The 23,846-nt window shown below is 43.2% G+C and overlaps 1 protein-coding gene across 12 annotated transcripts in view; it reads right to left on the reverse strand.

Annotated features, from left to right (window-relative positions):
* Positions 1-23,846, reverse strand: part of ARHGEF12 (Rho guanine nucleotide exchange factor 12) — a 208,459-nt gene that overhangs the window by 26,515 nt on the left and 158,098 nt on the right. For all 12 annotated transcript variants that reach the window (XM_036311228.1, XM_036311226.1, XM_036311229.1 and 9 more), the window contains 7 exons: positions 23,650-23,685; positions 16,175-16,329; positions 15,140-15,286; positions 14,090-14,175; positions 4,438-4,563; positions 2,676-2,790; positions 362-462 (listed from right to left, as the gene is read on the reverse strand). In XM_036311228.1, coding sequence (XP_036167121.1) covers positions 362-462; positions 2,676-2,790; positions 4,438-4,563; positions 14,090-14,175; positions 15,140-15,286; positions 16,175-16,329; positions 23,650-23,685 — 766 coding nt within the window. The remainder of the gene's footprint in view (positions 1-361; positions 463-2,675; positions 2,791-4,437; positions 4,564-14,089; positions 14,176-15,139; positions 15,287-16,174; positions 16,330-23,649; positions 23,686-23,846) is intronic.

Below are 23,846 nucleotides of genomic sequence, written 5' to 3' on the forward strand. Positions count from 1 at the left end.
AACACTTGCACTTTGATCTGCTCAATGACATTCCTTCCTGCTAGAAAAAAGCTCAGTGTGGGCCAGCACTGTGCTCACTTTTTAATCTCTCTGTGCCCTACACTCAGCACCCACAGATGCTCCACGGTCACTAAATCCATGAATGGACGAGCAAACACGCAGCGGGAGATGCTCGAACAGTCAGCCAGAACTCTCATACTCTGCTCAAAGTGACCCAGACCCACCGACAATGTGAAGCTAACAAACGTTCACCCTGCAGTTATGCAGTGAGGTTTTCAATTACTATTTCACAGATTCCAGGTGATGCTAATTTAATATTCTCACTATGCCATCCTGTATCTTTTTGCTTTTCCCTTCTTACCTGCTTGTTTTCTGCTTCCTTGACAGCCTGATTTACATAATTTAAGATCTGACGACAGTGATCAGCTGCTTTCTTCACCTTCTCCCTTTCTGTTGGCCACTCTAAACAAGGGCAAAAATCCAAATGTCAATGGAGGAAATCAGAAAAAAGTGTGTGTGTGTGTATCCTATCTAATAATAACCATGGTAATTGACCATACCTTCACTACACCTCCCACTGGCTAATCAACACAATATGCAAATTAATCGCCAACAAAGATGGCGTCTAATTTGCATACTACAGGCAGGGTGGTACAGCGCAGCTGCCAGCGTGAGCCGCCATCCTGGGCCGCAGGCCAGCCCCAGAAGCTGCCCAGAAGCTGGTGATCGGGGGGAGATGGGGGTCCCCTGCCCAGGCCTGACACCTCTGGCGGAGGCATTAGGCCTGGGCAAGGGGCCGATCCAGCAATCGGAGGGTGATGGGGGTCGATGCCTCTGGCCGAGGTGTCAGGCCTGGGCGAGGGCAGAGCCGGTGATCAGGGGGGGTGGGAGATGGGGGTTCCCTGCCCAGGCCTGAAGCCTGGGCCAGAGGCATCAGGCCGGGGCAGGGAGCAGAGCCGGTGATGGGGGGGGAGATGGGGGTCCCCTCCCAGGCCTAACGCCTCTGGCCGAGGCGTCAGGCCTGGGCGAGGGCGGACCCGGTGATTGGGGGGAGAGAGGGTCCCCTGCCCAGGCCTAAAGCCTGGGCCAGAGGCGTCAGGCCTGGGGGCGGGTGGGGGCCAAGCCGGCGATTGGTGTGAACTACAGAGGAAACACCTTTTCTGACCAATCATTGGCTTAGCTCCCTGTATGCCACTGGTAATATTCTTAGTAACTTGGGTAATAAGAATCCAAAAAGGGGATCTAGGGTTTTTCCACCTTACTCCTGGTGAAAAAAACGAAGGTCTGCTGCTGGAGGGTTAAGAAATGTCATATCCTGCCCTAGCCCGTTTGGCTCAGTGGATAATGCCTTGGCCTGCTGATGGCAGGGTCTGAGTTCAATTCTGACCAAGGGCATGTACCTAGGTTGCAGGCTCCTTCCTGGCCGGGGCCCAGGTCAGGGCTCATGCAGGAGGCAACCAATCAAAGTGTTCCTCTCACTTTGATGTTTCTCTCTGTCTTTCCCTTTCTCTTCCATTCTCTAAAAATCAATGGAAACGTATCCTCAGGTGAGGATAAAAAGAAATAATAAAGAAATTATTATTATATGAAAGACACATCTTAAAATGCCTAAAGAAAGTTGTCTTTTTTTTACGGTGAAGGGACTGGAGCCCATGTTGATGAAAAACCTTGCTGGCTGCGGTAACTGGCAGTGGCTGCAGCAGCGGGGTGATGGGGCTGGTACCTTCCCCTGATCAGCCCGGTCGCCTCCCACAAAGGGAGGCCAGACTGCAGCTTAGGCCCTATCCCCAAGGGGAGCAGGGAGCGGGCCTAAGCCATCACTAGGACATCCCCTGAGGGCTCCCAGTACGTGAGAGGGGGAAGGCTGGGCTGACGGACACCCCTTCCCCAGTGCACAAATGTCATGCACCGGGCCCCTAGAATATATGTGTATGTGTGTGTGTGTGTGAGACTAAGCAATCGTTACGACGAAATGACCGGTCACTATGATGCACACTGACCACCAGGGACAGACGCTCAACACAGGAGCTGCCCCCAGCCCACAGGCCCCGATCACCTGATTGGGGCCAGGCCGCGGGCTGGGACAGGGAACAGGGGTGGGTGGCAGATGTGGCCCCTTTCCCAGGGGGGCCGAGGGCTGGAGGTCAACTTCCCAGGTCCCTTCCCCTGTCTGGCAGGCCCCAATCGGCCTGCTGCCTGCCTGCTGTGGTGGCCTCCCCCACCACCCCTGGCCAGCAGGACCCGATCACCTGAACAGGGCCTGCCAGCCAACCCCCAGTCCCTCCCCTGGGCCGGCAGGTCCCAATTGCCCAATCAGGGCCAGGCCTCGGGCTGGGACAGGGAACTGGGGGTGGGTGGCAGCGGATGCGGGCAGCGAGAGGAGGAGGAAGAGGGGTAGGTGGGGAACCACTTGGCTTCCTCCATCACCGGGGGCAACCCAAGCCTCCTGCTCGCTCCAGCTCTGTGGCCACTGCCATCTTAGTTGGGTTAATTTGCATACTCGCTCCTGATTGGCTGGTGAGTGTAGTGGAGTGACAGAGTGATGGTTAATTTGCATGTTTTTCTTTTATTATATAGGATTTTGCTCTAGGATTTGGAAACCTGCAGGCACCAGAATGCTCTGAGAGACGTTTGTAGTTTTGTTGCTACGCTTTTGAATTTCCATGAGTGCTGACCTGTGTACTTGGCAATGTTGTCCAAGAGGAGAGGGTACTTGGTGAGCCTCTGCATCTGGGTGGGAATGATGTCCTTCAGCTGCAGGCGCCGGCACAGTGGGTTACTCTCAGCGTCCTGCATGAAAGGGAGGGGGGAAATGATCCTGGTTATTAGGAGGGCACCTATCATGGACCACATGTTCATTACATAAGTGTCTATAGCAGGGGTGGGCAAACTTTTTGACTCGAGGGCCACAATGGGTTCTTAAACTGGACCGGAGGGCCGGAACAAAAGCATGGATGGAGTGTTTGTGTGAACTAATATAAATTCAAAGTAAACATCATTACATAAAAGGGTACGGTCTTTTTTTTCAATAGTTTTATTCATTTCAAACGGGCCAGATCCAGCCCGCGGGCCGTAGTTTGACCACGGCTGGTCTATAGCATCACAGCCCTGGTAATTAAATAAAACTTACCACATGCTAAGACATACCACTGCCACACTACACTTGTTTCTCTTTATCACTAGACCAATGGCTTGTTATCTGTTTAAGCAACAACTTAGAGCATCCATAATCAACTCCAAGAATTACTTTCTTGGGATAACACAGTTTTATCTTCACATATTCAGAAACTCTACTTTCATGTGCTTATAACTGGCATTCCTACCAAACCAACTGAGCTGATATGCCGGCTGCCATCCCAAGGAGGCAGACCTGCAGTTGGTAAAGTGCTAGACAATAAAGCATTTGAGGCTTTGCAGGCCTTACAGTCTCTGCACAACTTTCAGCTCTGCTGTTTTAGAACAACAGCAGCCAATATGTCAATGAATGAACATGGCGATGTGTATTAAAAGCTCTGAGATGGCCCCCACATCCCTCTGGTGCCCACACCTGTGTAACCCCATTCCCGTGCTGTGGCCAGAACCTGGCGCGGATGGGACATCACAGCTCGGACTAGGCTACTGCGGGTGGATTTCTGAAGTCTGTCGTAGGTGAGGCTGGCTTATCAAAGGAGCCTTTATTTTAAAGAAAAGCTCCGTCAGGGATATGCATTCCTACTCGCCTGGAAGAAAGCAAACACTCACCTTCCAAACTGCCCACAGGGGCCGTGAAGCAAACAGATACGGCATCGGCTAGGAGCCAAGACAACAGACGAGGATCTCAGCTATGCATTGACAAGGATGTGAATTCTGCTAACAAGTGGGCCTAGAAGAGGACCCCCAGCCCAGGTGAGAACTACAGGTGAAGGGAGGACCCAGCTGAACTACACGTCCTCCTCAACTCATACCAGGGCATCATGCATGGACAGTGTGTTACGTTCCTGTGCTTGTGGTAATTTACTATCTGGCAATAAAAAACTACCTGTTTTCCAATAAAATGATTGACCAAAACAAGCAAGAGAATGGATATGGCCCCTGGGCTGTAGCTCACTGACCCTCGATCACTGCCCATGTATACCTCAATCATATGGCTGCTGTTATGTTCTTCTCTGGGCTTGTTGCAAACCCATTTCTATGTTTTGATGATATTATTTTAACAGTGTGCATGGCCACTTCGGGACAATATCTCCATGGCAATGTGAACGTCTATGTCAAGTATTTTAATCATGAATATACTCTTTATTTTTCACCATCCCAAGATCATCTTTCTACCATTAGTAATTGAAGAGGGCAGTTATAGCTTTAAAAAGCATTCACATAGATATAGCCCTTGTGAAAGACAGGCTTAGACTCTACAATTGGTAAAACTATTTTTTTCTCTCACAGTCACCCTAAACTCACCTGCACAAACGTCTGGAACCGAGAGTCCTTTTTCTGACGAGATTTGATCATTTCCAGGGCGAAGGGCTGGTTGCTGCAGAAGGTGGCAGCAGCGTGCTTCAGCTTCTCCTCCCCGGGCCCACTGAACTGAGCGAGAGACCAAGAACCGCCAGGGTGTGAGCTGACAGCAGGCCAAACACCGTGCGCGAGAGGACACAAGCCTTCAGGTATTTTAGTAAATATTCTCAGAAGACAAGAAACAAAGAACTTCACGTGCATGTGGAATATCCATGTTTCTCTATGAAAACATCTGATCCTGACACGGCCGAACCTTTCCTAATTACATTCTACTGGTTCTTCCTGTCGCCTGCACACTTACCCCTTTCCGGGCTATGCCGCTTACATACTATGCTAGACAGAAAGGTTGGCACTGGGGAATTATGAGACATAATCACGTAAGAGATTGTGAGTGGTAAACACACAGTACAACATACAGATGCTATGTCATAGAATTGTACACTTGAACCCTACATAATTTTATTAACCAATGTCACCCCAATAAATTTAATTAAAATAAATAAAATTTAAAAAAGTGTAAAAAAGACTGAGGTTACAATTTCATTTTCTTAGAATCTGACACCTTCACAAAAATGACTCTCTTATTGCTCCAGGAAGAAGATCCTGGCATTAGAGCTTGCTTTCGTACTCTGAAACCTAGGTCAGGTCAAAACTTTCCGGGGCACCAATGAAATTAAATCATCCACTGTTTCACTTGTATAGAGGTGAGACATCTATGCTGCACATCTCTCTTGTGGAAGATCCAAGGGCCTGCGAATTTCTTACTAAAAATTATACTTTTTTAAACTGGTATTTTTAATATATGAATTTAAGTTTGTATATGCCATAATTTTAAAGTTTCTGATGAAACACCTAACAAGTGCTTCAACTCCTAATAGGCACTGTTTTTTTATAAAAAAAACATTTTTCAAAATTTATTTCAGAGAGGAAGGGAGAGGGGAGAGATAGAAACATCAATGATGAGAGGGAATCACTGATCAGCTGCCTCCTGCACGCCCCCTACTGGGGATGAAGCCCACACCCCAGGCATATGCCTTAACTGGAATCTAACCTGGGACCCTTCAGTCTGCAGGCTGGCGCTCTATCCACTGAGCCAAACCAGCTAGGGCTAGAGCGCTCTTATAAGTAGAGGTCAAATAAATTTTTATAACCAGGTTTATATTTGTAATAATTGCTTTCATGATTTACAAATAAACTTTTCATATACTCTTCCCTTTAAAGCCATATTTTCAAAAGTTTGTACATGAAGATATTTTGTTAAAAATCCCTTTGTAGTGCATGTGCAGATAAATTCAGAGTATTTTTTCAACTAGGACACATACAAGTGGAATTGTAATCGGGGATAACTAGTGGCTCGGTGCATGAAATTTTTTTTAAAATATATTTTATTGATTTTTTACAGAGAGGAAGGGAGAGGGATAGAGAGTTAGAAACATCGATGAGAGAGAAACATTGATCAGCTGCCTCCTGCACACTCCCCACTGGGTATGTGCCTGCAACCAAGGCACATGCCTTGGCCGGAATCGAACTGGGACCCTTGAGTCCACAGGCCGACGCTCTATTCACCGAACCAAACCAGTTAGGGTGCGGTGCATAAAATTTGTGCACTTGGGGGGGGGGGGAGTCCCCTAGCCTTGCCTGTGCCCTGTCACAGTGTGGGAGCCCCATGATCCATCGCCCCAAAGAGGTAGGCCTCTGTGAGCCTCACATCCCCAGGGCCAGCGCTGGGAACACGAGCCTCACATACCCGGGGCTGGCGCCAGGGGCAGCGACGCGAGCCTCTGCAAACCTCACACGGCAGAAGTTCCCGCCCAGTAGCTGCTTGCTCATTCACTTACTCGCTCATTCATTCGCTCATTCACTCACTCATTATTCACTCACTCACTCACTCAGAAAACCCTCTCAGGTCCCTGGCACCAGGCCAGGCACTGAAGGTGATAAGACAGAGCTATGTCCTCAAGATGTTAGTGATTCAGTAGGGTGAAGCAGGCACACGAACAAGGCAGTTGTACGCACAGACGCACTGTACTGGGTTCGGTGAGGGCTGTAACTAACGCCAACTTTGTTCTCTTGATAAAAATGGGGCCTCAGGAGCCAGGCCACCCCAAGCCTGTAGGCCTGTGCTTAGGCCAGGAGTGGCCGGAGTCCCGGAACATGACAGAGGGTGCAGGTCAGGCTGAGGGGTCTGGCCCCACCCCTAACCCCCTTCCCCGAGTGCACAAATTTTTGTGCACCGGGCTACTAGTCCTATATAATAAACGACCGGTCACTATGATGTGCACTGACCACCAGGGGCAGACACTCAACGCAGGAGCTGCTCCTTGGTGGTCAGTGTGCTCCCACAGGGGGTGTGCTGCTCAGCCGGGCTCCTGGACTGTGAGAGGGCGCAGGCTGGGCTGAGGGATCCCCTGAGTGTATGAATTTCGTGCACTGGGCCTCTAGTACAGTCATAATAGGAGACTTTAACACCTGAATGTCATCAATAGATACATCTTCCAAACAAAAAAATCAACAATGTAAAAAAGATCTTAAACGACACACTAGATCAGATGGATTTAATTGATATTTACAGAACGTTTCATCCCAAAGCTGCAGAATATACATTCTATTCAAGAACACAAGGAACATTCTCAAAGATAGACCACTGTTAGGACAGAAAATAATTCTTAACAAATAAAAGAAGATTGAAATCTTATATAGCATCTTCTTGAATCACAATGGCATGATACTAGAAATCAACTGTAATAAAAAAAAAAAAAACCAAAACATTAAAACACATGGAGGCTAAATCGTATGTTATTAAACAACGAATGGGATACTAATATCAAACAAGAAATCAAAAACTATCTAAAAACAAATGAAAATGAACACATAACAACCCAAAACCTATGGGGCAGAGTGAAAACAATCCTGAGAGGAAGTTCATAGCATCACAGGCCGACCTCACGAAGAACAATCTCAAGTAAACAATCTAACACTACACCTGGAGAATAAAAAGAACTCAACAAAAAATAAATACGAAAAACAAAATAAAAAAACAAACAAGAAAAGTCCAGAATAAGGGGAAGGAAATAATAAAGAGCAGAGCAGAAATAAGTAACATAGAGAATAAAAATAAAATACAAAAATCAATAAAACCAAGAGCTAGTTCTTTGAAAAGATAAGATTGATTAACCTTTAGCCAGACTCATCAAGAAACACGCCCTAGCCTGTTGGCTCAGTGGATAGAGTGTCTGCAGACTGAAGGTTCCCAGGTTCCATTCCAGTCGAGGGCACATGCCTAGGGTGCTGCTTGATCCCCAGAAGGGGGCGTGCAGGGCAGCCGATCATGATTCTCTCTCATCACTGATGTTTCTCTTTCTCTCTCTCTTTCCCTTCCTCTCTCAAACAAAGAGGACCCAAATAAATTGATCAAAGAGGTGAAGGAACAACTGACATCACAGAAATACAAAGGATTGTTAGAAAATACTGTGAACAACTATATGACAACAAATCGAACAACCTAGGAGAAATGGACAAATTCCTAGAAACATACAATCTTTGAAAACTCTATCAAGAAAAATCTGGCAACCTGAATAGATGGATAACAACTAATGAAACTGAAGCAGTAACCAAAAAACTCCCAGCAAACAAAAGTCCTGGACCCGATGGCTTCACAAGCAAATTTAACCAACCTTTCAAAAAAGAACTAACACCCATCCTTCTCAACTATGTCAAAAAATTCAAGAGGAGGTATGACTCCCAAGCTTTTTTTTGGGAGGCCAGCATTATTCTAATTCCAAAGATGCTACAGAGAAAGAAAATTATAGGTCAAAATCCCTTATGAACATAGAGGCTAAAATCCTCAAGAAAATCTTAGCAACCTGGATCCAGCAATACATTAAAAAGATCATATACAATGACCAAGTGGGATTTATCCGGGGATACAAGGTTTGTAATACATTCACAAGCCAATAAATACGATACATCACATAAACAAAATGAAGGATAAAAATCATATATCAATCAATGCAGAAAAACCATTCAACAAAACCCAGCATTCGTTTATGATAAAGACTCTCAGCAAAGTGGGACTAGAGGGATCATACATCAACATAATAAAGGCCATAGGTGACAAACCTACAGCCAACATCATATTCAGTGGGAAAAACTAAAACCATTTCCCCTAAGAACAGGAACAAGACAGGGATGTCCACTTTCACCACTCTTATTCAACATAGTACTCTAAGTCCTAGCCACAGTGAACAGACAAGAAGAAGAAGTAAAAGGCAGCAAAAGTGAAAAGGAGGAAGTCAAATGGTAATTATTTGCAGATGGCATGATACTGTAAACAGGAAACCCTAAAGAATCTATAGAAAACTACTAGATTTAGTAAATGAATTTGGCAAAGTAACAGGTTACAAAGTTAATATTCAGAAATTGGTGACACTTTTATACTCCAATAATGAACTATCAGGAAAGGAAACTAAGAAAACTATCCCATTTACAATTGCCTCAAAAAAAAAATGCCTAGGAATAAATTTAACCAAGGCGGTAAAAGACCTGTATTTGGAAAATTATAAGACGCTGAAGAAAGAAATTGAACAAAAAATGTAAATAACATTATACACTGTGCTCATGGACAGGAAAAATTAACATCGTTAAAATGTCCATACTACTCAAAGCAATCTCTAGATTCAATGCGCTTCCTATCGCAATACCAATGGTGTGTTTCATAGACCCAGAGAAAATAATCCAAAAATTTATATGGAACCAGAATAGCCCTGAATAGGCATAGCAATCTTGAGAAAGAACAAAGTTGGAGGTATCACGCTACCTGATATCAAACTATACTCCTAGACGATTGTCATCCAAACAGCCTGGTACTGGCATAAAAACAGGCACAAAGATCATTGGAAGAGAATAGGGAGCCCAGAAATAAACCAATGCCTATATAGTCAAGTAATATTTGACAAAGCAAGGAAAAGCATACAATGGGGTAAAGAACATCTATTCAATAGAGGATGTTGGGAAAATTGCACAGATACATGCAAAAAAATGAAACTAGACCACTTTCTTACGACACACATGAGAATGGATTAAAGATTTAAATATAAAACCTCAAACCACAAAACTCCTAGGGAAAACATAGGCAGTAATATCTCTGGTATTTCTTTTAGCAATATTTTTTTCTGACATATCTCTTTGGGCAAAAGAAACAAAAGAAAAAGTAGACAATGGGACCACATCAAACTAAAAAGTTTTTCACAGCAAGGGAAACCATCAGCAAAACAAAAAGACAACCTACTGAATAGCAGAATATATTCAGCAATGAACATCTGATAAGGGGTTAATATAAAAAATTTATAAAGAACTCAGCTATCTCAACGCCAAAAAACGCAAACAATTCAATTTAAAAATAGGCAGGGGGCCTGAATAGATACTTCTCCAAACAAGATATACAGATGATGGCCAATAGCCATTTAAAAAGATGCCCAAAGTCACTGATCACCAGAGAAATGCAAATTAAAACCGCAAGATACCACCCTACACCTGTCAGAATGGCTATCATCAATAAATCACCAAACAAGTGTTGACAAGCATGTGGAGAAAAGGGAACCCTTGTGCACTGTTGGTGTGAATGCAGGTGCAGCCACTGTGGAAAGCAATATGGAGGTTTCTCAAACAATTAAAACTACCTTATGACCTGGCAATGCCAATCCTGGGTATATATCCAAAGAACCCCAAAGCACTAATTTGAAAAGATACATGCACCCCTATGTTCATTGCAGCATTATTTACAACTAGAGGCACGAAGGGGGGTGTCCCTCAGCCTCGTCTGCACCCTCTCCAATATGGGAGCCCTTGGGGGATGTCCGACTGCCGGTTTAGGCCTGATTGGGCCTAAACTGGCAGTCAGACGTCCCTCTGACAATCTGGGACCACTGGCTCCTAACTGCTTGCCTGCCTTATTGCCCCTAACTGCTTCTGCCTGCCAGCCTAATCGCCCCCTAACCACTCCCCTGCTGGCCTGATTGCCCCCAACTGCCCTCCCCTGCCAACCTGATCACCCCCAACTTCCCTCCCCTGCCATGACCCACCTCCTCCACTGGGCCCGGCCTCCGCTTGCGGCCATTTTGTGATGGCCATCTTGTGATGACGTTAGGATGTGATGCATGAGTGCGTGACGACCACCTAGGCTATTTTTAGTATAGATACTAGAGGCCCGATGCATGAAATTTGTGCAAGAGTAGGCCTTCCTTCCCCTGGCTACCGGCACTGGCTTCCCTCTGGCACCTTGGATCCGGGCTTCCCTCCAGCCATCAGCAGGCACCTGGGACCCAGGCTTCCCACACAGCCCCAGCTTCATCTGGAAGGTTGTCCAGAAGGATGTCCAGTCTAATTAGCATATTATGCTTTTATGATCATAGATAATAAACAAGATATAGAAGCAACCCAAGTGTCTATCAATAAGTGAGTGGTGTGGTACATACATACAATGGAATATTACTTGGCCATACAAAAGAAGGAAATTTGCAACAGCACAGATGAACCTAGGAGGTATGATGCTAAGTGAAATAGCCAGGGAAGGACAAATACTACATCATTTCCCTTATGGGTGGAATCTAAAGAGCAAAATAAAGAAACAAACAAAATAGAAACAGACTCATAGATACAGAGAACAAACTGATAGTTGCCACAGGGGAGAGGATTTGGGGGATTAGGTGAAAAAGATGAAGAGATTAAGAAGTACAAATTGGTAGTTATAAAATAGTTTTAGGGCTGAAACCGATTTGGCTCAGTGGATAGAGCGTCGGCCTGCGGAATGAAGGGTCCCAGGTTTGATTCCAGTCAAGGGCATGTACCTGGGTTGCGGGCACATCCCCAGTAGGAGATGTGCAGGAGGCAGCTGATCGATGTTTCTCTCTCATCGATGTTTCTGACTCTCTATCTCTCTACCTTCCTCTCTGTAAAAAATCAATAAAATATATTTTAAAAAAAATAGTCTCGGGGATGTAAAGTACAGCATAGGGAGTAGAGTCAATCATTTGTAATAACTGTGTATGGTGCCAGGTGGGGACTGAAAATATTGGGACACTTGTAGAGTATGTGATTGTCTAGTCCAGGGGTGGGCAAACTTTTTGACTTGAAGGCCACAATGGGTTCTTAAACTGGACCGGAGGCCGGGACAAAGCATGGATGGAGTGTTTGTGTGAACTAATATAAATTCAAAGTAAACATCATTACATAAAAGGTACGGTCTTTTTTTTTTTTTTTTTAGTTTTATTCATTTCAAACGGGCCGCAGTTTGCCCACGGCTGATCTAGTCACTGTGCTGTACACCTGAAACTAACACAAAGTAATATAAATGTCAACTGTAATTGGAAAATAAAGTTAAAAGAATATACTTCTTTTTACATGTATTAAAATAAGGGTTTTTTTTGTCCCATTCTATTAACAGGTTTCTCCACTTTGTTTTAACATGTAGATAGATTTATGTAGTCCCATGGACTCTGAGAAGAGGACCGAGTGCACTTCTCTCCTATATGAATGATGAATCTCACTGGAAACTTGGTTTGAATGCTATTTTATATGAATGTATATTAAACTGCTTAGAAATCAAGGCTGATATCAAGTCCATATGGCTTACAACTTTTTAATCCATATTTGACATGAAAATTGATGCTACAATTTGTCATACTACAAATTTTTTGTTTCAAGTTGAGTAGTGTGCTTGCTAACAAGCCAACAGAACTCAGTTATAACTTTCGCTGCTACACTGACATCAAAAAAGCAAAGCGACTCAGACTATCTCAGAGTAGTCAAAGAATAAGTTGACCTTTTCAAAGAAGTAAACCTCCTTAATAACAATAGTCCTCGAGTGGGCCTAAGGGAGAAAATGCTTTTGGAAGTGCAGTAAGGGCAAGATGAGACTGGGTTATGGTTCCCTAACCCTGCTCTATGAGTTAACTGGCTAAAAAGAGATGTACTACTGGATTGGTAGATTCTAATCTAGACCATGATCTCACCATCAATGAAAGCCGTAAGATCAAGAGTATATTTTAGTGAACTACTAAAATTTATCATTGTAGAATTACCAAAATCTTATGGCAAGCTACATATTGAAATAAATGTCTATGGGCATGTCTAAACAGTTTATGTTCAAACCTGTGCTAAGATTTTACAGACTATGTGATGTACTTTATTATCCACCACCTTAACTTTAGTACTTTCTTTAAAGGTTTGAATCAAACCCCCTTTCCTGTAGGAAGATTTTCTATATGTTCTAATTTCGGTCTTCCTGCTATATAATCCTATAACAACCTGTACTCTCCCCTTATTGTAACACTCATTAAGCTTGAAATAACTAAGGACAATTTCCCCATCTCCTATATAATAAAAGCCTAATATGCTAAATGTCTGGTTGGCCATTCAACCAATCAAAGCGTAATATGCTAATGATATGCTAAGGCCGCTCAACCACTCGCTATGACATGCACTGACCACCAGGGGGCAGACACTCCAACTGGTAGGTTAGCTTGCTGCTGGGGTCTGGCAGATTGGGACTGAGCGAGACAGACCAGACACACCCTGGAGTCCTCCCGTGTCCCTCCCAGGCACCGATTGTGCACCGGTGGGGTCCCTCGGCCTGGCCTGCACCCTCTTGCAATCTGGGACACCCCCAAGGGATGTCAGAGAGCTAGTTTCAGCCCGATCCCGCAGGCCTGGCTGAGGGACCCCACTGGTGCACGAATTCATGCACCAGGCCTCTAATTAATTATAAGCTTCACTAAGGCAGGAGCCATGTCTGTTTTGGTTCCTACTGTATTCCCCAGCACAGGGCTTGGCACATAAATATATATTGAGAGGTCTATATGGACAAATAGAAAAAAAAAAACCTCAATAAATAGCTACCAGAGTCTCTGAACTCTTTTATTATGTTATAAATAAGACAAAGTAATTTTCACTTGTCTACTTTTGTGATGGTAGTTCTGGATCTACAATTGTCTAATGCTGTGCAGTAAATTATGAGATATGGACAGCAGCAGAGAGCTAAATTACATCAGTTATGTAAAAATAATTATATCAGTTAAATTATTTTTATGAGGATCTATTTTATGCTATATTCTTTAAAACACAAAGAAATAGTGTTTGGTGAAAAAAGAGCACTTAGTGGATTGAGCACTTAAAGAAGACATTAACCAGAGAATACATATTCTGGACTCTTCATCTTTACATTACCTTTTCAAAATAGATGACTTTGCATTTTTGGAAATGTTAATTACTTAACTCTTTGAGTGCCAACCAATATCCTAGGAACTATGCTAAAATTGCCAAGGCATTTTTGCTGATTTTACAGCAGTTTAGGAAAAAAAATTATGAATCGCAAGTAAATGAAGTTACATATTCAAAAACTTAAGGAAACCTTTACTACACTGACATATTTAGCAATATCATCATCACTAATAAAAGCAGACTTAGAACTGGACGCCATTTCGAAGCTTTCTTTGATAGTGCTTCCGGCACTTTTGGCAAAAAACACTCAAAGGGTTAACCTAGAATCTGATAATAAAATATCTATAAAAGTATTAAATAAAATAGCAAATTTCCTTACCCAGGTCAGCAAATCTTCCCCAATTTGATCAATAACAGAGGTCTCATTCCTTTTTCGAACAGTCTTCATTTGCTCATTCAGCCCAACTCAAGGGGAAAAGTAAAATGGAAAAAAAAGTAAGCATATACTCATTACTGGTAGTACCAAGACCTTAAATTAAAAGGACAAGACTCCGAGTAGTATAACTACTTCTAATCTCCTTAAGTACAAACCAGGACACAATTCTTACACATCTAGGTATTTGTGAGCTCTATCTGAAAAACAGATGGTAAAGGACCAAACAATGTGGAAAATAGCAAATTACATACAAGATAGATATATCAAATAGTCATTTAACTTAAGACTCCATCTATAACCATACTTATAAAGTACTTGGATTTAAATAATGCAGGTCACTCTGCCTACTGTTCCTCTGAAAATGTCTATGTTCACAGGCAATGGACATAATCTAGCCTGAACTTGACAATGCATGTTGGTGAAACCTAAAATCATTCCCAAAGAAGTGAGAAGGCATGCATAGGGTGGCAGGTGTTGAAGGACAGTGATGGCATTCCTGGTGAAAAAAGATGAACCACGAAGGGACACGGGGAACAGTAACTCAGAGAGGAACGGGCACACGGCCATGAAGTCCGTGATGACCACCACCAGGGATCCAGCAGGAGAGAGCTCCCCTGTAGTCACTCGAGCGTCCCAAGCAAACAATAAAACAATGAAATGATCTAATTCATGGAAATGACACCACCACGGGTTATCTATTGCGTATTACTATTTGCAAAAATGCATTTATCCATATCTATTACATGGGATGTGTATTTTTAAAAACATACACACTATAACTGATAGGAAGTTTTCAAGGGTAGTTTTGACAACTCATGTTTTTCAGCTTAGACACTGACATTTGATCCCGAGTCCTGTGTTAACACGTTGAATAGAAAAGGCTGATGTGGGAATGGGGTGAAGGTTTATCCAAAGATCCAATCACTTCATTACGTTGTGCTCTTTTACATATTGGAAATGTTAGGGACAAAGATCAGAGTAAATTTCTCTTACTGTGAAGCTGAAGAATATCTTCCAAGTTCGAAAAAATTTTCCTTAGTTCTGAAGGTGACAGAATTCCTTCTCTGCATACTCGCTGGTAGAACACTTGATCAAGAACCTTTAATGTTCGAACATGAGCTCTTTCAGTGTAAAATAATTCTAAACAGAAAAGAAATAAATATAAAATGTGGCCTCACTTAGAATAATTCTACAAAAAGTCTAGTTCCCATCTCACACCACGCAGTTATTACAATATTATAGCCCATATTCCTATAGGCTTCAGCTGGAATTAACTAGCAAATAAGTTATATAACAACCATTTATAGTTTAGAAAAGGTGAAGTCTTTTTTTTTTATCCATAGAACTCACCTACATATTGGCTCTAAGAGTTTAATATTGGCAAATGAAAAACATCATTATAAACTGTTTTGTACTTAAAAGGTAACAGTGTACTCCAAAACTCCTCTATCTTTTTAAAATAGTAGCCACCAATCATAACTACATTAGAAAACCATAAGCCCAAACATCATACAGCCTTTAGATGGAGCCCTCCTCATAAGAACAGTACTCTTGGTTATCTAACACCTATCAAACCTCATTTCTGAGGCCACACTTGTAATCTCACTGTCTCAAAGTTATTGGGGACAAGAGGATGTTTATGAAGTCACATCCTAAGGGCAGGAGAGGGCAGTGTCCACGGAACCTCTGCTGCGCACGTGCTGGGGGAGGAAGAGCGGCACCAGGGTTAAGGGGGAGCTGGGTGCTAGTTTTCTCCCTGTCACTTATCAGCGGCACAAGCTTAATCCCTTCCATTGCCCTGAGCCTTAGCATTCTCATTCAGAATCGACGAACAAGATGAAGAGTCTGAAAGTGATGAGGCAAATGTCTCAATGATTTTTCTAGTTTTAAAGTTCAAGGATCCTCTATATAGTTTAATTTCATCTTCGTTTAAAACAAAAGGCAAGCAGAAACGTGGAAGCAAACACCAAGGTCCAGGGCATTGTCTGCTACAATAAACACACTTAAGCAACAACTGATTCAACTCACCATTAATCACTTCCTGCCTTTTGATCTCACAGGGCTTCAGTCCCAGCAACACCTCTCGGCTAACGAGCTGCTGCCAGCTGGGGGGGTCAGTTTCCAAGTCATGGTCAAACTGCTCGTCCTCACTTTGACTTTCTCCAAAAGCGATGCTGTCTAGCCTGGAACAGAAACAAGGACGGAGAGTCCCAGCCGAGGACACACGTCTCAATGGGAAACAGCAGGTCTCCACTCGTGCGTCACAGCACAGAGTCCGACAAACTGTGGACAGTGTTTCTTTAAAAAATCTCTTATTTTGCAATTACAGTTGACATACAATATTACATTAAATTCAGGTGTACAACAGTGATGAGACGTTTATGTAACTTACAAAGTGATCACCCGGATAAGCCTGTCTTACACCACAGCTATGAAAATGTTATTGGCTATATTTCCTACGCTGTACTTAATATTTCCATGACAATTTTTATAACTTAACTGCTTCCCCCTTTTCACCCATAAAAACCCTACTCTCATTGGCAACCATCTATTTGTTGTTTGACTCTAGGATTTGTTTGTTCATTTATTTTGTTTTTTAGATAAACCATATAACTGAAATCATATGGCATTTGCCTTTCTCTGACTTATTCACTTAGCTGCTAAGTGAATAATACCCTCTAGACCAGTGGTCGGCAAACTCATTAGTCAACAGAGCCAAATACCAACAGTACAACAATTGAAATTTCTTTTGAGAGCCAAATTTTTTAAACTTAAACTATATAGGTAGGTACATTGTTACTGACCTACCTATACAGTTTAAGTACTGTTGGTATTTGGCGCATATCCCGCAGCCCGTCTGCACCGTGTCTCCCGTCGGCAGACCGACCGACACCCCCCCCACTTCTTCTAACGCCACTTCTTCAAAATAGACTCGCCCAGACCAAAAACCGACTTCTGCGAGTGGGCCACGAAGTTTCATTCGCACTGTACGTGCGCGCCCGCACGTGGTATTTTGTGGAAGAGCCACACTCAAGGGGCCAAAGAGCCGCATGTGGCTCGCGACCCGCGGTTTGCCGACCACTGCTCTAGACCCATCCATGTCACAAATGTTAAGATTTCATTCATTTTATGGCTGAATATTCCATTGTATATATGTCCCGTATCTTCTCTGTCATTTGTCTACTAACGGACATTTAACTTGCATCTGTATCTTGGCTATCACATATAATGCTGTACTGAGTATAGGGGTGCATAAAGCTTTCCAAATTAGTGTTTTGAAATACCCACAAGTGAAATTGCTGGCTAATAGGGTAGCTCTATAAACTTCTGAGGAACCGCTACAATGTTTTCCATAGTGGTTATCTCTACATAAAGGTTCCCTTGCTCCACCTCCTCTCCAAAACTTATTGATAAGGCATTTTGAGGGATATGAAGTGGTGTCTCACTGTGGTTTTAATTTGCATGTCCCTGATAATTAGTGATGCTGAGCAACTTATATATTTATTGACCACTGATCTCTCCTATTTGGATAAATTTTTATTCAGGTCCTCTGCACTTTTTTAAATTGAATTGTTAGGGGTTTTTATTTTGTATTAGTATGATTTCCCTAGACATTTGGATATTAACTCCTTATCAGATATATCATTAGAGAATATTTTCTCCCATTTAGCAAGCTGTCATTTTGTTTTGTTGATGGTTCTCTTCATTGTGCAAAATCTTTTTAGTTTCATGTAGTCCCATTTGCTTATTTTTTTCTTTTGTTTCTTTCCCTTGCCTGAGAAGACATATCCAAAAACCTACAACTAGAGCAATAATTAAGAGTTTATTACCTATGATTTCTTCTAAAAGTTTTATGGTTCGGGGTCTTACTTTTAAGTCTTTAATCCACTTAGAGTTTATTCTTGTATACGGTGTAAGAAAATTATCCAGAGAGGAAAATGGCACAGTCTACAGTTACATTTATTTCTGACATTCGAGGTTGGTTCATATCAGCAAACCATTTCAGGTTTGCAACGTGTCAGGTATGTCTCAGTGCCAGACTCCCAGCCACCTCTCCCCGAGCTGCTCTTCTCCCCAGACTCCACAAGTCCGCACCTCAGTCATGGGGACCAATTGTTTTGACTTAGGTCTGAATCACATCTGACAAAAAGACGGGAACCAAGCAGAACACGAAGCTTAGGCTGACAGCTATGCTATGAGTACCCAAGTCCTGTGTTTTCCAGCAATGGTTAGACTTGAATGATGCTGACAAGATGCCCTTGGAGCCATTTCTAAGAAGCTGCATCCAAGGTTCAAAAATGAAAAAAAGAAAAGAAAATGGGGACTTTAAAAAGCAACACTTCAATTTAAACTCAAGTTGGAGAGCTGAGAGCTCCGAAGGAAGCCAGCTGCACACGCTGAGGACACTCAAGGAGCCCGATGGAGCATTCCTCCTGCTCACAGCTGGCCCGGAGCTGAGGCCTCCTGCCTACAGCCAAGAACCCCTCCTGACAGGGCAGCAGTGCATGAGAGAAGCATTTCCAATTTTGGATTCTGGTATATTTGAAATTTATTAAAGCAGATGATTGCAATCACTCAAAATATGAAAGACATTTGATAGCTAATAAAACCCTCCATAACTTAAGTTATCCAGTTCCATCCTTTTGCACATATCGCTGTTTTCCTTATACCATTTATTGAATAGACTCTCTTTACTTTATTGTAGTCTTGCCTCCTTTATTATAGATTAATTGATCGTAATAGGCATGGGTTTATTTCTAGACACTCTATTCTGTTCCACTGATCCATGTGCCTGTTTTGTTTTTTTTAATTTTTAAAAAATTGATTTTAGAGAAGGGAGAGAAAGAAACATTGATTGGTTGCCTCCCACATGCATCCCAACTGGGGATCAAACCCTCAACCTGGGTATAGCAACCTGGGTAATGTGAACTGGCTGGGAATTGAACTGGTGACTTTTCAGTGCACAGGGCAACGCCTAACCAACTGAACCACACTTGCCAGGGCGGATGTGCCTGATTTTTATGACAATATCATGCTGTTGTGGTTACTACAGCCCAGTAGAATAGTTTGGTATCAGGCAGTATAATACCTCCAACTTCATTCTTTCTCAAGTGGTTCCATATGAATTTTAAGATTATTTGTTCTAATTCTGGGAAAAATGGCACTGGTATTTTGATACTACTGCACTGAATCTGTAGATGGCTTTGGGAAGTACTAACATTTTAAAAATGCTAATTCTTCCTAGATGAGCACAGTCTACAGCAGTGACAGCGAACATTTTGAGCTTGGCGTGTCAGCATTTTGAAAAACCCTAACTTAACTCTGGTGCCGTGTCACATAGAGAAATTTTTTGATCTTTGCAACCATAGTAAAACAAAGACTTATATTTTTGATATTTATTTTATATATTTAAATGCCATTTAACAAAGAAAAATCAACCAAAAAAATGAGTTTGCGTGTCACCTCTGACATGTGTGTCATAGGTTTGCCATCACTCATCTACACTTACATTTATTTGTATAATTTTCAATTTGATTCTTCAATTTCTTAGAGTTTTCCAAGTATAGGCCTTTTACCACCTTGGTTAACTTTATTCCTAGGTATTTATGATGCAGCTGCAAATGGGATTGGTTTTTTAATTTCTCTTTAAGAAATAATTGTTATTATTGGTATAAAAAATGCAACTGGTTTTTCCTGAATATTAATTTTGTACCTTTCTATTTTATTGAATTTATTAGTTCTAATAACTTTTTGGCAGAATATTTAGGGTTCTTTATTAGCCGTGGGTTTTCATGTGTGGCCTTTGTGCTGAGGTATACCCCCTGTATCACCAACTGTCTGAGTTTTCATCTAAATCAGCGGTTCTCAACCTGTGGGTCGCGATCCCTTTGAGGGGGAGGGGGGGTCGAACAACCCTTTCACAGGGGTTGCCTAAGACCATTGGAAAACACATATATAATTACATACTGTTTTTGTGATTAATCACTATGCTTTAATTATGTTCAATTTGTAACAGTGAAATTGTCACTACAACATGAGGAACTGTATTAAAGGGTCGTGGCATCAGGAAGGTTGAGAACCACTGGCCTAGAACTTTCTTTTTTTGTAGTGTTTGTGTGGTGTTGGTATCAGGATAATCTGGCCTCATAAAATGATTTTGGGAGTCTTCCCTCTCTCCATTTTTTAAAGAATAGTTTGAGAATAAGTATTACTTTTTTGAATGTTTGGTAAAATTTTCCTGTGAATCCATCTGGTCCAGTGCTTTTGTTTATTGGGAGTTTTTTGATTACTAATTCAATTTCTTTAGTAGTTATTGGTCTGTTCATATTTGTTTTTTCAAGCTTGGAAGATTGTACATTTCTAAAAATTTATCAACTTATTCCAGGTTGTCCAATTTGTTGCAATAAATCAGTTCGTAGTATTTCTTTATAAACCTTTGAATGTCTGTGGTGTTGGTTGTCTCTTCTCTTTCACTTAATTTTATATATTTGCCTCCCCCATTTTTGTTATTGTTGATGAGTCTAGCTAAGGGTGTATCAACTTTATCTCTTTAAAGAACTAGGTCATGGTTTCATTGATCATTTCTTTTCCTTTTAAAAAGAACTCTTATTTCATTTATTTCAGCTCTGATCTTTATTTTTCCACCCTTCTCCTCACAATGGGGTTTGAGGTTTTTGTTCCTCAAGGTAGGCCCGTTTCGCTACATTTCCCATCGGAACTGGAACTGCGTTGCTTGTGCCCCATCGATGTTGGTAACTGTGTTTTCATTTTCATTTGTCTCAAGGTATCTTTTCATTTATCCCTTGATCTTGTTAATCCATTCACTGTTTAGTAGCACGTTAATCAGCCTCCATCCTTGTGTTTTCATGTTTTCCTTATTATTTCTAGTTTTGTGCTATTATCTTCGCAGAAGATGGTTGTTTCCTTTGTAAATTTACTGAGACTTGTTTTGTGACCTAACATGTAGTTTGTCCTGGAAAATGTTCCATACGCACTTGGGAAGAATGTATTTTCTATTCCATGCATTCATGTCTCTGGACCTATGTAACAAACTGACATATCTCAGAGAAGAGGGGGTTGGGAGGAACAGAAAGAACATATATGCAGAGCCCATGTACACAGACAATAGTGTGCTGAAGGCATGGGGTGGGGATGGGGCTGCGTGGAGGGAGGCATAGGGGTGAGGGTGAATGGAGGGGCATCTGTAATACTGTCAACAATAAAAAAGTAGAACAAGCCCTGACTGGTTTGGCTCAGTGGATAGAGCGTTGGCCTGAGGACTCAAGGGTCCCAGGTTCGGTTCCGGTCAAGGGCATATACCTTGGTTGCGGGCACATCCCCAGTGGGGGGTGTGCAGGAGGCAGCGGATCAATGTTTCTCTCTCATCGATGTTTCTAACTCTCTATCCCTTTCCCTTCCTCTCTGTAAAAAAATCAATAAAATATATATTAAAAAAAAGTAGAACGAAACCGAACAGAGTGAATATTCTGCTGCTTTGTATAACAATGTTACAGGTGTCATCAAGTCCATCCATCTAGTGTGTCATTTGAGGCCATTGTTTTCCTTACTGACTTACTCTCTGGGTTCTCTATCCATCAATGGAAACGGGTGTTAAGCTCCCTACTGTGACTGCCTTGCTACCAACCTCTCTGCACCTCTCCATCATCCTGTTTTATAGAGATACCCCTATATGGGTATGTAGGAGCTTATAGGAGCTGTGCTCTTGTGTGGGACTGATCCCTTTATCATTACAAAATGCCCTCTGTCTTTTGTTACTTGCTTTAAATTCTATGTCCTCTAAGTATTGCTAGACCAGCTTCCCCCCCTCCCTCCCCTCTTTGCAGGGAATGCCTTTTCCCCATCCCTTTGCTTTCATTGTGTGTCTGGATCTGACATGGGTCTAGAGGCAGTATATGCACCACTGGTGTTTTTTTAGCCATCCATTCATCTACCCCACGTGCTTTGCTTGGAGCATTTACTACATTTACGTTTACAGTAATTATTGATAGGTATGCAGTTGTTATCATTTTATTAATGGTTTTCTGACTAGTTTTGTAGTTCTGCTCCTTTCTCATTCTCTTGCTCACTTCTCTTCTATGTCTCCTCTGTGGGTTGTGTGGGCCTCCTGTTGTGGTTGAGCCTCGACTGCTGCTGGCACCTCAGTGGGTAGGACTGCCCACAGGCTGAGTGGGTGAGGGCTGGCTGTGACTCTCAGACCAGCTGCGTGTGAGGGCAGGGCTGAGTCCACCCTTCCAATCTGTCATCTGTGGGCCTGTGGGTATTGCCCTGGTGTGTTCTGGCCCCGGCCCTGGTGCTGGCTCTGGAGCCTCTTGTGTGGGCTCAGGCCGCTGCTGTTACGCTGGAGCGGGAGGCACCTGGAAGAGATCACTCTGCGAGGCGGCTGTCAACAGCGCCGGCGTGAGACCTCGTGGAGGGTGTCATGACGGGAGCCGAGGCCAGCGGCCCCTGTGCCAGGCTTGTGACTCCACTGAAGCTCCTTTCCAAGCCAACACTGGCCACAGCTTATGCCAGGCTCGGGGCTGCCTGATCAGTGCAAACTGAGGCTGGTGCTGGTTGCATTTGGAGCCACTGAGAAAGTTGGATGGGGCATGCCGTAGCCAGCGCCTGCTTGTTCAGGGTTTAGAGACCCTTGAGAGATTTTAGGAAAATCCGCAGCAGGAGCTGAGGCAGGCCACTTGTGTGGAAATGCCGCTGGAAATGGCTCGGGCCGGCAGTGAAAGTTGGGTGGGGAGTGTCGGAGTGAGCCTGGCCGTAGGAGCAGTGCTAGCCACGCTCATGGAGCACAGATTGGGAGCCACCCTGAGCCTCCAGGTGGGCGGGGGAGGGGCAACGGGCACAGCGGGGCCTACCAGCACTTCTGTGCCCAGAGAGTGTTGTTCTGATGGCTGTCCTTCAGCTTGCAACCCGCACCTACTCAATGTAGTTCCTCCTCCATGCCCCTGGCACCTCCCGCTCTGTTCTAGCGCTGGAGCCCGGAGCGAGCGAGCTCCTGTGTGAGCCAGCACCTGGGCCCCCAAAGGAACAGCTGGGGCACTGCAGCCCCTGCCTCGCTCAGAGGCAGTCTCCGCTGGTTTCAGAGCCCGATGTGGGGGCTCCTCTTTCCAACACTGGAGGCCCAGGCGGAAAGCCCAGGCTGGTCTTAGAACCCTCGTTCCTCAGTGGGATCTCCACAACTGAGATGGCCCTCTTATTCTTAACCACCACACGTGGGTGCGGGACCACCCACTCCACAACCGTCAGTCTCAACAGGGCTTCTCCCTATTCTCCTTAGAGCTCCTCTAATCCAGCTGGCCTCCCGACGGTCCTCAGTGAGAGCTGCTCCGTTGTGATCTGCTGTGGTCATGGGAGGAGGTAAAGCAGCGTTTATCTACTCCACCATCTTGGCCAGAATACCCGAGTCTCTTCCTTTAATATAGGTGTTAGGGCAAGAAAATATATTTCTTAAAGTATGCCCTACTAAAAGCTGCTGTAGGATTACTTACTTTCGAAAGGGCTTTGGTGTCCCATGTTCAGTCATCCTAAAACAATGGGAAAAAAGAGGCAACAAAAAACCAAAATGTTAATTAAGAAATGTTTGTCCAAGTGTTCACAACTGGGTAAAACCACCGCGGCTGATAAATAATTCTTCTCGGTATTTTAAGATTAATACCAAATAAATTGAAAAGCATTCAATATCTAT

Source organism: Myotis myotis, unplaced genomic scaffold (genome assembly GCF_014108235.1).
Source record: "Myotis myotis isolate mMyoMyo1 unplaced genomic scaffold, mMyoMyo1.p scaffold_m19_p_53, whole genome shotgun sequence".
In the NCBI taxonomy this organism is placed as follows: domain Eukaryota; kingdom Metazoa; phylum Chordata; class Mammalia; order Chiroptera; family Vespertilionidae; genus Myotis; species Myotis myotis.